The sequence below is a fragment of the Trachypithecus francoisi genome, unplaced genomic scaffold (genome assembly GCF_009764315.1).
Source record: "Trachypithecus francoisi isolate TF-2019V2 unplaced genomic scaffold, Tfra_2.0 Lachesis_group12, whole genome shotgun sequence".
In the NCBI taxonomy this organism is placed as follows: domain Eukaryota; kingdom Metazoa; phylum Chordata; class Mammalia; order Primates; family Cercopithecidae; genus Trachypithecus; species Trachypithecus francoisi.
The window spans coordinates 54,912,177-54,926,762 of NW_022681457.1; the positions used below are offsets into that span (position 1 = coordinate 54,912,177).

Sequence of the window (14,586 nt, forward strand, 5' to 3'; positions counted from 1 at the left end):
CCACGCCCAGCTAATTTTTTGTATTTTTAGTAGAGACGGGGTTTCACTGTTAGCCAGGATGGTCTCGATCTCCTGACCTCGTGATCCGCCCGCCTTGGCCTTCCAAAGTGCTGGGATTACAGGCATGAGCCACCACGCCCGGCCAGGCTTATCTTTAAGAAGTTGTTTTATCTTGTTTACTGCTGGAGGTGTCAGGGTGAGGGTGGCCCAGGTGGGCTGCAGTTTCCTCTTGCTCACAGCCTGGACAGTTGCCTGGACTAAGGAAGCTGACATCTTCACCATCCCAGCACCCCAGTGCCATGGGCCGGAGCTCGGCTGCCTCAGCCTCTCTCCATGGACACGGCGGGTGCGTTCTACCTGTGTTTTTAAAAAAAAAAAAAAATCAAATGTTGGCAATTTACTTATTTTTTTTTCTTTGTTTTTTTTTTGAGATGTAATCTTACTCTGTTGTCCAGGCTTGAGTGCAATGGTGTGATTTCGACTCACTGCTACCTCTGTATCCTGGGTTCAAGCAATTCTCCTGCCTCAGCCTCCTCAGTGGCTGGGATTACAGGTTGAGCCACCACACCAGGCTGGCAGTTTACTTCTTTTTGTTTTGTTTGTTTTTTTGAGATGGCGTCCTGCACTGTCACCTAGGCTGGAGTGCAGTGGTGCAATTTCGACTGACTGCAACATCTGTCTCCTGGGTTCAAACAATTCTCCTGCCTCAGCCTTCTGAGTATCTGGAACTATGGGCACACACCACCATGCCCAGCTAATTTTCGTATCTGTAGTAGAGACGGGGTTTCACAATGTTGGCCAGGATGGTCTCAATCTCCTGACCTCATGATCCACATGCTTCAGCCTCCCAAACTGCTGGGATTACAGGTGTGAGCCACCACACCCGGGGCAATTTACTTCTAAAAGCATTATGTTATGTTGAGGAGCAGAAACAGCTGTGTTGGGTAAATGTAATAAACTTTTTTTTTTTTTATTGTATGTAATTTTTTGCATTGTGCTCACTTGGGGTACTTTAGACATTTAGCTCACATAATTTTTTTCAGATGTATTTTGGTTAGTATGTTTTTGTTATATATATGTGTCTATAAAAAATTAGGGCCTTTTGTATTTTGCTATGTCACCTTGTATATGTAGTTTGTATAATGTTATAGGTTAGATTTGTAATCTATATTTATCTGAGTCTAGTAAGTGGAGTAATTTGATATTTTTATTTCTTTCAGTTAAATGTTCTCATTTTGCCCAGGACCTTTGGCCACAGCCAGGCATAAAAGATTCTTTCCAAAAAGCGATACTGAGAGAATATGGAAAATACGGACATAAGGATTTACAGTTAAGAAAAGGCTGTAAAAGTATGAATGAGTGTAAGGTGCACAAAGAAGGTTATAATGAACTAAACCAGTGTTTGACAACTACCCAGAGCAAAATATTTCAATGTGATAAATATGGGAAAGTCTTTCATAAATTTTTAAATTCAAATACACATAAGACATACTGGAAAGAAACCTTTCAAATGTAAAAAATGTGGCAAATCATTTTGCATGCTTTTACACCTAAGTCAACATAAAAGAATTCATGTTAGAGAGAATTCTTACCAATGTGAAGAATGTGGCAAAGCTTTTAAATGGTTCTCGACCCTTACTAGACACAGGAGAGTTCATACTGAAGACAAATCCTACAAACATGAAGAATGTGGAAAAGTTTTTAACCAGTCCTCAACTCTTACTACACATAAGGTAATTCATACTGGAGAGAAACACTGCAAATGTGAAAAATGTGGCAAAGATTTTAAGCAGTCCTCACACCTTACTAAACATAAGATAATTCATGCTGGAGAGAAACTCTACAAATGTGAAGAATGTGGCAAAGCTTTTAACCGGTCCTCAAACCTTACTAAACATAAGATGATTCATACTGGAGAGAAACCCTACAAATGTGAGGAATGTGGCAAAGCTTTTAATTGGTACTCACACCTTGCCAGACATAAGATAATTCATACTGGGGAGAAACCCTACAAATGTGAAGAATGTGGCAAAGCCTTTAATGTATTTGCAACCCTTACTAGACATAAGATAATTCATACTGAAGAGAAACCCTACAAATGTGAGGAATGTGGCAAAGCTTTTAAACAGTCCTCAAACCTTACTAATCATAAGATAATTCATACTGGAGAGAACCCTACAAATGTGAAGAATGTGGCAAAGCTTTCTTCCGATTCTCATACCTTACTACACATAAGATAATTCATACTGGAGAGAAACCCTACAAATGTGAGGAATGTGGCAAAGCTTTTAACTGCTACTCCTACCTTACTGCACATAAGATGATTCATACTGGGGAGAAACCCTACAAATGTGAAGAATGTGGCAAAGCCTTTAATGTATTTGCAACCCTTACTAGACATAAGATAATTCATACTGAAGAGAAACCCTACAAATGTGAGGAATGTGGCAAAGCTTTTAAACAGTCCTCAAACCTTACTACTCATATGAAAATTCATTCTGGAGAGAAACCCTACAAATGTGAAGAATGTGGCAAAGCTTTCTTCCGATTCTCATACCTTACTACACATAAGATAATTCATACTGGAGAGAAACCCTACAAATGTGAGGAATGTGGCAAAGCTTTTAACTGCTACTCCTACCTTACTGCACATAAGATGATTCATACTGGGGAGAAACCCTACAAATGTGAAGAATGTGGCAAAGCTTTCTACCGATTCATATACCTTACTACACATAAGAGAATTCACACTGGAGAGAAACCCTACAAATGTGAAGAATGTGGCAAAGCTTTCTACCGCTTATCTTACCTTACTACACATAAGATGATTCATACTGTAGAGAAACGCTACAAATGTGAGGAATGTGGCAAAGCTTTTAACTGGTACTCACGCCTTACTACACATAAGAGAATTCACACTGGAGAGAAACCCTACAAATGTGAAGAATGTGGCAAAGCCTTTAGTGTATTCTCAACCCTTACTAAACATAAGATAATTCATACTGGAGAGAGACCCTACAAGTGTGAAGAATGTGGCAAAGCCTTTAATGTATTCTCAACCCTTACTAAACACAAGAGAATTCACAATGGAGAGAAACCCTACAAATGTTTAGAATGTGGCAAAGCTTTCTACCAATTCTCATACCTTGCTACACATAAGATGATTCATACTGGAGAGAGACCCTACAAACATGAGGAATGTGGCAAAACTTTTAACTGTTCCTCACAAGTTACTAGACATAAGATAATTCATACTGGAGAGAAACCCTACAAATGTGAAGAATGTGGCAAAGCTTTTAAAAAGTCCTCAAACCTTACTAATCATAAGATAATTCATACTGGAGAGAAACCCTACAAATGTGAAGAATGTGGAAAAGCTTTTAACCAGTCCTCAACTCTTACTAGACATAAGAGAGTTCATACTGGAGAGAAACCGTACAAATGTGAAGAATGTGGCAAAGCTTATAACTGGTCCTCAAACCTTACTAAACATAAGAGAATTCATACTGGAGAGACACCCTACAAATGTGAAGAATGTGGCAAAGCTTTTAACCAATCTTCAACCCTTACTATACATAAGATAACTCATATTGGAGAATAACATTACAAATGTGAAAAATGTGGCAAATCTTATAACCGATACTCATACTTTACTACACATAGGAGAATTCATGCGGAAGAGAAATTCTACAAATGTGAAGAATGTGGCAAAGGCTTTAACTGGTCCTCTACCCTTACTTGTGGGCAGCAACCCACCCAGGTGCTAAGGCAAGAAACCGAGGGCACGAATTGTTCCAGTATAATAAAATGTTATAAAATAATAGTTATGCTAGATGTAGATAATAGATATTATATATGAATATCATTAATCATTAGTTTGTAGCAATTACTCTTTATTTCAATATTATAATAATCCTTGCTCTATAATCATAAACCTAGGAAAAACCAGGCCATACAGAGATTGGAGTTGAGGGGACATAGAAGTGACCAGAAGACAAGTGTGAGTCCTCTGTCATGCCCGGACCGGGCCAGCAGAGGGCGCCTTGGTCTAGCAGTAACACCAGTGTCTGGGAAGATGCCCTTTACCAAGCGGACCATGGTCTAGCAGTAGCATCAGTGCCAAGAAAAAGCACCTGCTACTTAGCAGACTGTGAAAGGCAGTCCCCCTTTCCCAGGGGAGTTTACAGAAGACTACTCCACTAGGCCCACCTGCAGTTATCCAGAGGCCTAACCATCTCCCTGTGATGCTGTGCTTCAGTGGTCAGTCTCCTAGTCCGCTTTCATGTTCCATTGTGTACACCTGGCTCTGCCTTCTAGATAGCAGTAGAAAAATTAGTGAAAGTACTAAAAACCTCTGCTATGAAGAAATAATGGCATGGGCTGTGTTCTCTCTCTCTCTCCTCTCTCTCTCTCTCTCTCTCTCTCTCTCTCTCTGTCTCTCTGCCTTGGCTGCCAAACAGGGAAGGGCCCCCTGTCCAGTGGACACATGACTCATGTGACCTTGTCAATCATTGGAGATGACTAGCACTCCTTACTCTGCCCCTTTTGCCTTGTATCCAATAAGTAACAGTGCAACCAGGCATTCGGGGCCACTATAGGTCTCTGTGTCTTGGTGGTAGTGGTCTCCCAGGCCCAGCTGTCTTCTTTTTTTTTTTTTTTTTTTTTATCTCTTTGTCTTGTGTCTTTATTTCTACAATTGCTCATCTCTGCACACAGGGAGAAAAACCCAACAATCCTGTGGGGCTGGACCCTACATTTACTAAAGATAAAAAAGTTTGGGTGTGGTGGCTCACACCTGTAATCCCAGCACTTTGGGAGGCTGAGGTGCGCAGATCACCTGGTCAGAAGTTTGAGACCAGCCTGGCCAATATGGCGAAACCCCGTCTGTACTAAAAATATAAAAACTTAGCCAGGTGTAGTGGTGCCACACCTGTAGTCCCAGCTGCTCTGGAGGCCAAGGTGGGAGAATTGCTTGAACCCGGGAGATGGAGGTTGCAGTGAGCTGAGATTGCTCCACTGCACTCCAGACTGGAATACAGAGACTCTATCTCAAAAAAAAAAAAAAAAAAAAAAATCATTCATTCTAGAGAGAAACCATGCAAACGTGAAGAACGTGAGAAAGCTCTTAGCCAGTCCTCACACCTTACTACACATAAGAGAAATCATACTGGAAGGAAACCCTACAAATGTGAAGAATGTGAGAAAGCTTTTAACTGGTACTCACACCTTACTACACATAAGATAATTCATACTGGAGAGAAAGCCTACAAATGTGAAGAATATGGAAAAGGTTTTTATTGATTCTCATACTTTACTAAACATAAGATAATTCATTCTGGAGAGAAATTCTACAAATGTGAAGAATGTGGCAAAGGCTTTAATTGGTCCTCAACACTTACTAAAGAGAATTCATACCAGAGAGATATCCTACAAGTGTGAAGAATGTGACAAAGCTTTTAACCACTTCTCAACCCTGATGACACATAAGGTAATTCATGCTGGAGAGAAACCCTACATATATGAAGAATGTCTCAAAACTTTTTATAGATTCTCGTACCTTGTTAAACATAAAATCCTACAGGAGAGAAATTATACAGATGTGAATAATGTGGCAAAGCTTTTAAGAAGTCCTCATCCATTACTAAATAAGATAATTCATACTGGAGAGAAAACCTAAAAATGTGAGGAATGTGGCAAAGTCTTTAATGGTCCCCTCAACTTTCTGCACATAAAATAATTTATACTGTAGAGAAGCCCTACAAATGTGAAAAATGTAGCAAACCTTTTAACTAATCCTCAACCCTTACTACACATAATTAATGCTGGAGAGAAATCCTGCAAATGTGGCAAAGCTTTTAACCAATTCTCAAATCTTACTAAACATAAGATAACTCATACTGGAGAAAAATCTTAAAAATGTGAAGGATGTGGTAAAGCCTTTATCCAGTCCTCAGGTCCCACTAAACATAACATAATTCATACTGGAGAGAAAGCTTACAACTGTGAAGAATGTGGCAAAGCTTTTAACCAGTCCTCAAACCTTTTTGAACAAAATAATTCATACAGGAGAGAAACCCTACAAATGTGAAGAATGTGGCAAAGCCTTTAGCCAGTCCTCAATTCTTACTAAACATAAGCAAATTCATACTGGAGATTAACCTTATGAGTGTGAAAAATATGGCAAAAGCTTTAACTAGTGCTCTATTATTATTATTATTATTATTATTTGAGATGGAGTTTAACTCTCATTGCCGAGGCTGCAATACAATGGTGTGATATCAGCTCACTGCAACCTCTTGTCTCCCAGGTGTAAGTGATTCTTGTGCCTCAGCCTCCTGAGTAACTGGGATTACAGGCATGTGCCACCATACCTGTCTAATTTTTTATGTTTAGTGGAGATAGGGTTTCTCCATGTTGATCAGGCTCGTCTTGAACTGCTGACATTATGATCTGCTCGCTGCAGCCTCCCAAAGTGCTGGGATTACAGGCATGAGCCACCACGCCCAGCCACTAGTCCTCAGATCTTAACACACATAAGATAATTCATACTGGAGAGAAACTCCACAAACCAGAAAGATGCAATAATGCTTTTGACAACACCTCAAACTTTTCTAACCATAAAGGAAATCATATTGGTGAGAAATCCTAGAAATGTGAAGAATGTGACAATGTCTTTAAATGGTTGTCGTACTTGATTTTTTTTCTTCTTTTTTTTGAGATGAAGTCTCACTCTTGTCCCCCAGGCTGGTGTGCAATGGTGTGATGTTGGCTCACTGCAACCTCTGCCTCCTGGGTTCAAGCAATTCTCCTACCTCAGCCTCCCAAGTAGCTGGGATTACAGGCATCTGCCACCATGCCTGGCTAATTTTTGTACTTTTAGTAGAGACGGGGTTTCACCATCTTGGCCAGACTGGTCTTGAACTCCTTACCTCAGGTGATCCACCCACCTCAGGCCTCCCAAAGTGTTGAGATTACAGGCACGAGTCATCACTCCTTGCCTTACTTGATTAGGTGTAAAATAATTCATACTGGGAAAAATTCCTACAAGTGAGAACAATGTGGCAAAGCTTTAACCACCTTATTGAACAGAAAGCATTTACATTGGAGAAAAATTATAGAAATACAGACTGCAAAAAAGACATTAATGTCTGCTTATATCTTAACATCAGAGAGTTCATACTTAATAAAAGCAAGATAAGGGCAATTAGTGTCAAAAGATCTTTCAGAAAAATATAAGCCTTTAAAGTGAAGAAGAGTATATTGAAGATGGACATTACAAACAAAGAGGGTTGTAGTACCTTGAATCAGATTTTATTGTACATATTTTGTACTAGAGGAAAACTCTGAAGCAGTTGCTCAAGCTTTGTTCAAGGCATTTATATTGGAAAAGTGCTTGCAAATGTAATAAATTTGGAAAAACACTTCAAACATGATATCTTAGAAAACGCCAGTTTATACTGAAGTATATTTTTGAAGATGCAGTAAAATGAAAAAATATTTAATCCAAATTAGGGGCTGTGTAAATATCAGAGAATCTATAATACAAATATATGAGGAACTGACACTTTGGATATACTAAATCAGAGTTCTGAGTGTAGAAAATAAAACTAAAGTTGGTAGAAAAAGTATTTGTATATAACTTTAAGAGGAGTAAGTTTTTTGCAGAGTAATACTTTCAAAGTATACTTTATTTCTTGAAAAAATTACAGACTTTGAAAGCAAATGATGTAATTCAGCACTCATTATTTTCTGCTGTTTCTTCATTCTTATTCACTTGTGAAAGCATGTGATCAGTTGTTGCTGCATCAAAGGTAGGAGAGATTCTTTTCCATTAGGGGGCATTATTTATGATCTTTTCTATGGACAAGTAAGGACATTAGAATGTAAGATGCGTGATGAAAAAGTGGAGAGGTTCTCTGTGGTTAACTTATACTCTTGAGTGATGTATGAGGTAGGTGTTAAGAGTAATATTCTTTTGCATTATGAGAAAACTAGTAGTATATTATTGTTCTAATTGTACTTTTATATATTAAAATGTAGTACATTTTTAAAATTTTACATTATGTGTGAAGTTAATGGTTTCAACATTTTTAACATGTTAATCTCTTGCCAGTGGCTTTAAAGTGTAGATAAGTTAAAGAATATTATTCCTGTTGTATAAACATTTATCATTATTTTAATCAATTAAATTTATTGTTCTTAATTTTTGTGGGTATATGAGTATATATACTTATGCCATATATGGCATATTTTGATACATAAATACAATACATAATCACATGATAAATGTATCCATCACCTCTAGCATTTATCCTTTGTATTACAATCAAATTTTACACTTTTACTTATTTTAAAATGTACAGTTATGGCCAGGCACAGTGGCTTACGCCTGTAATCACAGAACTTTGGGAAGCCGAGGTGGGCGGATCACCAGGTCAGGAGTTCGAGACCAGCCTGGCCAACATAGTGGAACCCTGTCTCTACTAAAAATACAAACAATTAGCCAGTCGTGGTGGCAGGCACCTGTAATCCCAGGTACTTAGGAAGCTGAGGCAGGAGAATCACTTGAACCTGGGAGGCGGAGGTTGCAGTGAGCCAAGATCATGCTACTGTGCTCCAGCCCAGGTGACAGTGCGAGACTCTGTCTCAAAAAAATATATATATACAATTAAATTGTTAATGACTACCAGGTTATTTTTATGGTCATAATAGAAATGATATGCAAGTATAAATGAAATACATATATTTCTGGGTCCTGAATAGATATTTTTAAATTTTATACATGTATATATATATTTGAACATGTGTCCTGTCTGCCTGCAAACACATACAGACTTTTAGTATTGATATCAGAGGGTTAAATATACTATACATTAGTCTAAAGATAAACCTTAGGTGTAAGGAAATTATGGAGTAAGTGAGTTTGTGTGAGTGTAAGTTTGTATTTATTTTCAGAAGAAAAGAGCAATATTGGAAAAAAATTATTTTAACAAGGTGACTAGTATAAAACTAAAAGCCTCAAAAATGCTGAAAGCAAATGTATTCTCTTTGCTCTATTGAATTTATTACTATAGTTATTGTACATGGAATTGTTTTTTAATTTTCTTTTTGAGATAATTGTTAATGTATAGAACTGACTTTGATGTTGCTTTTGTATTTTGAAAGTTTAATAAATTTGTTTATTTTTAATAGGTTTTAGTAAAGTCTTAGGCTTTTTTTGTTTGTTTGTTTTTGTTTTTGTTTTGAGATGGAGTCTTCCTCTTGTCACCCAGGCTGGAGTGCAGTGGCACAATTTTGGCTCACTGCAACCTCTACCTCCTGGGTTCAAGCAGTTCTCCTGCCTCGGCCTCCTGAGTAGCTGGGATTACAGGTATTGTGCCACCAGGCCCAGCTAATTTTTTTTTCTATTTTTTATAGAGATGGGGTTTCGCCATGTTGGCCAGGCTGGTCTCGATCTCCTGACCTAAGGTGATCTGCCTACCTTGGCCTCCCAAAGTATTGGGATTACAGGCATGAGCCACCAAGCCAGGCCAGTCTTAGCCTTTTCTATACTTCAGATTGTGTATAGAGATAAAAGATAATCATTCAGGAATAATTGACTTCTTTTGTCCAATCTGGATGCCTTTGATTGTATTCTGTAATTCCTTTGTCTTGGATTAGTACTATTTTTGGTAAGACTGACTAGAGTGAGTATCCTTGTCTTGTACTAGCTGTTAAAGTAAAAGCTTGCAACGTATCCCTTAGTATGTTATTAGCTGTCCAGTTTTTGGTTATATGTTGCATTTATTGACTGAGGTGTACTTGATCTATACCTAATTCTTTCAGATTTATCATAAGGGAATGTCAAGTTGTGTCAAACTTCCATTGTGCATTTTTTTTTTTTTTTTGTATTTTGCCTCTGTTTAAGTGTTAGAGATGTGAAATCACAATTAATTCTACATACATACAAAAAATCACCAGAGACCACTATGAACATCTCTACGCATGCAAACTAGAAAATTCGGAGAAAATGAACTCCTGGATACACAAAACTTTCCAAGAGTCATCCAGAGTCCACTGATGATGAAGTGTTCAGACACAAAATATTGATAAAAAGATGAGGTTTTATTTGTTAATTTTACTACAGAGCATTTGATGCCAGCAAGCTTTTTTCCTTGAAACTTTGAAAACATGCTTTAGTTTTTATTTAGTTTGGAAAGCCAAATTTGGTCAAAAGTAAATATAACAACAAATGAATATTTATCATTTTGGAAGTGAATTCAAATTATTGTATAAAATATTAAATTTGGTGGAGATACTTGTGTGTCAGAATTTTTTCAAAATTTGAATACATAAAGTGTAATAAAACTGAAACTTGAAAAATATACATGCTTTTATGACATCATTTTGTGATCATTTAAATTTTTAATTTAGCAGTTTTGGCTGTGTTTAAAATGTAGATATTGACATCACAAAAAATAATGAAGAATACAAAACAAAGCACGATAGTGTTGATGGCTACTGTGAGACTTCAGTTCTTAGTTTCAAAAATTTAAACAAGAGACACAAAACCATGAAAATGAAGCATGGAGGGATTTATTTGCAAAGTAGAAATACTATTTTAAAAGTTAGGTGCAAAACTCCCCCGAGAGAAGGGATTCAGGGTGGGCTGCTTACAAGAATGAGCCAGCAAAGACTGGAACTAGAGAGACTCCATTTATGGGAGTCTTACATAATTATTTACAAGGAAGTAGAAAGTGGTGTTATTAGTAAGCATATTCTCGGTGGTCCTATTGGTGCACATACACAGTGGCTGTACATGCTTGTTTATATGTCACATATCTCATTAGCATCTTAAATCTCCACTCATGTGTGGTTTTCACTATTATAATGAGTAAAAGGTCAGAGGACAAGTAAAATAAAAATGTGCATGCTTTTTTTTTTAGATAGAGTCTCGCTCTGTCACCTAGGCTGGAGTGCAGTGGTGGATCTTGGCTCACTGCAACCTCTGCCTCCCAGGCTCAAGGGATTCTCCTGCCTCAGCCTCCTGAGTAGCTGGGACCACAGGCACATGCCACCACACTCAGTATTTTTAGTAGAGACAGGGTTTCACCATGTTAGTCAGGATGATAATGTGCATGCTCTTTGCAGGAATATTTCCCCAGTGAAGAAAGCTTTGCTTGAATGAGCTGAAATACAGTGCAAATGTTGGGATTTATTGTGTCAACAATATGCTGTCACCATGTAATCATCATGGCTGCTGCATCCCGAGGACATGGTGACTTTCTTGCTACCCAGTCTACCTCAATAATACTTGTCTTGGTTTATTTTCAACTGTCAACTCTGAGACTAAGATTTAGTTATTATGTCAATATTATCAAAAGTGGGAATATCAAAATTTTAAAATCAAACATTTGAACTCGATTTGGTTAGCTGTGTATCCAGGAAAGATCATACATTCCTGGAGCTTCGATCAAAATGTATGTGTAGGTGAATGTTAGTTTTTGATGTAGGTTTTTGTTCATTTACATTTTTAAATATATTTTTCCTATTTTATGGTGATACTAAACACACAAAACTTACCAAGAGCTCTATTTTACTGCATTTTTCAACCAAAAGGTTAAATACTTAAATATTGAAAGTGACATTCTGGATTATTTTCCATGTGATGGAATCTGCATTTATCAGAGTACATTGCAGTTTTTCCTTATGTGGTGCAAGGTTATAAAAATGCCATCCAGTTTATTTCTTAGGTAACAGTAGAATGTGTTTTTCAGACAGTAGCATGAGAATTCTTGACATACTACCTTTAGACATAATGAAAGCAAATGAATAAATGTGTTGAAATTTGTCTTTATTCGTAATGAATTAGAGGCTAATTCATGGCAACACATGTAGTTCAATCCAAATTTTTTTGTGTAAAATTTTGTTGAGCTGCATCCATCTATATAGGTAACACTAATTTGATAACAGCTTCTTTATAATAAGCTGGAACTCATTTTACCTGGTGGTTTTGTTTTAAATATGTGAGCTGTATTATATAACATTTAAATAAGTAATAAAATTAATTCAGAGATTATAGAAAGAAAAGTACAGGCACACTATAAATGAATTGAAATCTGGCAACTGACACTGATGAACAGGTTGAGCAAATTTGACTAGACCTAAATTCCAATATTGAAATACAGAATTTTAACTAAAAACATCTTCAACAACATAATAGACGTATGAGATTTGAAAAAAGATATTGATTTGTTTACCCCTCATCAATCAATATTAGGTTAAATTAGAAAATTGTGAACACATCATACAAAAAATAAAATTAGTAAACTATCCTCAGACTTCATCTGATTAAAAAAAGACTTTTGGATATTTGAAAGCACCAAATTATCGATGAAAAATATCTATTTTGAACAGATCTTTGATCTTACATATATATTACTACTAAGTAAAACCTAATACAGCCATACAAGTTGTCAACTGCATTTTCAAAATTATGAGAACTTAGAACAAGTAAACTGAACGCTTACAGTTTAGATTAAAAAAAAAATAAATTACTTAGTATTTGCCCTTGTGATGAAAATCACGATTTTTCATTTTGGAACAAACAGGAAATGCTGTGATGAGATTTACTGTGCTAGGGATGCTGGGATCCAGTGGACCAGAATCGTCAGGACCTTACCATGGTCACTACTGTTTTTCCTCTTCTCTCATTCATTTCCTAGACTCCTTCATCAATTCCATTTCTATGTTGCAAGTTAACGGTTTTGCACAGCTTTAGCATTTGCCTTTGATTTCTGCTAATTTTCTTTGTTCGTTTTTCTTGTCCATCTCTGGTGGCTGCTTTGCTGTTCCATTTCCAGGAGTTCGCGGAACTTCACCACTCTCAGACGCTCCAACAGTCGGTCGATTTGGCTCAAGTCTCCGGCAGTTTCTCCGGGTTCTTCTAATCCTGGTGTCTTAGATTTATCAGCAGGACCTTGTTTCAGTGACCACTGCTACCGCTGCCTCCTGCCAGCGGGGCTGCTCCTACAGCAGCCGAAACGCCCACGCCTGAGGACGCCTTAGCTGTAACCCTTGGTCACGGTCCAGCTTGGTGCGCAGAAACCCGACGTCAATCAGACAATTTTGCGTAGCTGGGCGAGCTTTCCTAGGCATGCGGGGCAGTTCCCCCATCATCTTTATGCTGCCACCTCCACTTTCATCAGAGAGACACACAGGATGGTGCAGGGACCTGGAGACACCATGGAAGAGTCCAGGGTAGTGAGGAGGGGCTGGGCCGGGCAGCCTCAGGCCCAGCGCATGGCGGTGCCCCTCACGCCTGAGCGGAGATTAGCCACTGCCACCTCGGGGAGGACAGAGAGGCCTAGAGTCCCCAGCCCCTCTCTGTGCACCAGCAGAGGAAAAAATTATTTTCTAAAAAAAAAAAAAGAAGAAGAAGAAAAGTACGGAGAACTTGCAGATCTGACCCAAGCAAATTTTTATTCTTTTCTTTTTCTCGTTATTTCTGCCTTTTTCCTTTTAAATTGTTCTCTCCTGAAGTCAGATTTCATGTTCCATCCTAATGTGGCCATTTAAATGTAATTATGATGGTCACAAATTTGGAAACTAAAAATTTTAATATATTTTTACCCAGAAGTGCTGGTTTAACTTTAAATTTTGAATAGTGCTTTCTGAATTCTACATTTCATTATTTTCTATTTGATTCTGTTAACTAAACTATAGGAAATAAAAATAAAATCTTGATTTGCATAGTTTCACAGTTTACAAAGAATATGTACTCATTCTTTTAAATGATAAATGTGTGTTGAGCACACACGATATGCCATTCTTTTGGTAGCCTTAGGAAAAAAAAAATAGAGGCCAGGCACGTTGGCTCACACCTGTAATCCCAGCGCTTTGGGAGGCCGAGTCGGGTGGATCACCTGAGGTCAGGAGTTTGAGACCAGCCTAGCCAACCTGGTGAGACACTGTCTCTACTAAAAATACAAAAATTAGCTGGGCATGGTGGCGGGCACCTGTAATCCCAGCTACTCGGGAGGCTGAGGCAGGAGAATCACTTGAACTCAGGAGGCGGAGATTGCAGTGAGCTGAGATCATGCTGCTGCACTCCAGCCTGGCGACATCAAAAAAAAAAAAGAGAGAGAGAGAAAGAGGAAGGAAGGAAGGAGAAAGAAAGAAAGAAAGAAAAGGAAGGAAGGAAGAAAAGAAAAGAAAGAAGAAAGTATTGGTCTCTACTCTCATGAACTTTCAGTATAACTTCATAAAATCATGCATTCCTGAGAAGTGGATACCTCTGAAGTTTCCTAAAGTCCTCCTAACCCAAAGTAACCAGTATCTGAATTTTATATTATCATTTACTTTATGCAATTTTATCTATAAGCAATATATGTTTCAGTGTTATCTGTTTTTTGCCTCTAGATAAATTCTACAAGTTTTCGTCTGTGATTTGCTTTTTTATTTACAATTGTTTCCTTCTATTTTTCCATGCTACAGTTGTCATTTTCACTGCTGCATAGTGTGAATGTACGTCAATTTTTAAACCAATTCTATAGCCATGGTTATTTGTGAATTCCAGTTACTCTGTATTTTTATCAACTCTTGGAA

General features: G+C 37.7%; 3 protein-coding genes across 3 annotated transcripts in view; all 3 read left to right on the forward strand.

The window, feature by feature from the left end:
* LOC117093751 (zinc finger protein 708-like) overlaps window positions 1–6,775 on the forward strand; it is a 36,827-nt gene extending 30,052 nt beyond the window's left edge. The window contains 5 exon segments of the mRNA XM_033229265.1: window positions 1,221–1,485; window positions 1,487–2,148; window positions 2,232–3,069; window positions 3,238–3,571; window positions 6,530–6,775. Coding sequence (XP_033085156.1) covers window positions 1,221–1,485; window positions 1,487–2,148; window positions 2,232–3,069; window positions 3,238–3,571; window positions 6,530–6,649 — 2,219 coding nt within the window. The 3' untranslated portion in view covers window positions 6,650–6,775.
* The window catches only part of LOC117093721 (zinc finger protein 100-like), a 566,997-nt gene that overhangs the window by 344,426 nt on the left and 207,985 nt on the right, over window positions 1–14,586 (forward strand).
* LOC117093717 (zinc finger protein 429-like) overlaps window positions 1–14,586 on the forward strand; it is a 412,022-nt gene that overhangs the window by 30,008 nt on the left and 367,428 nt on the right.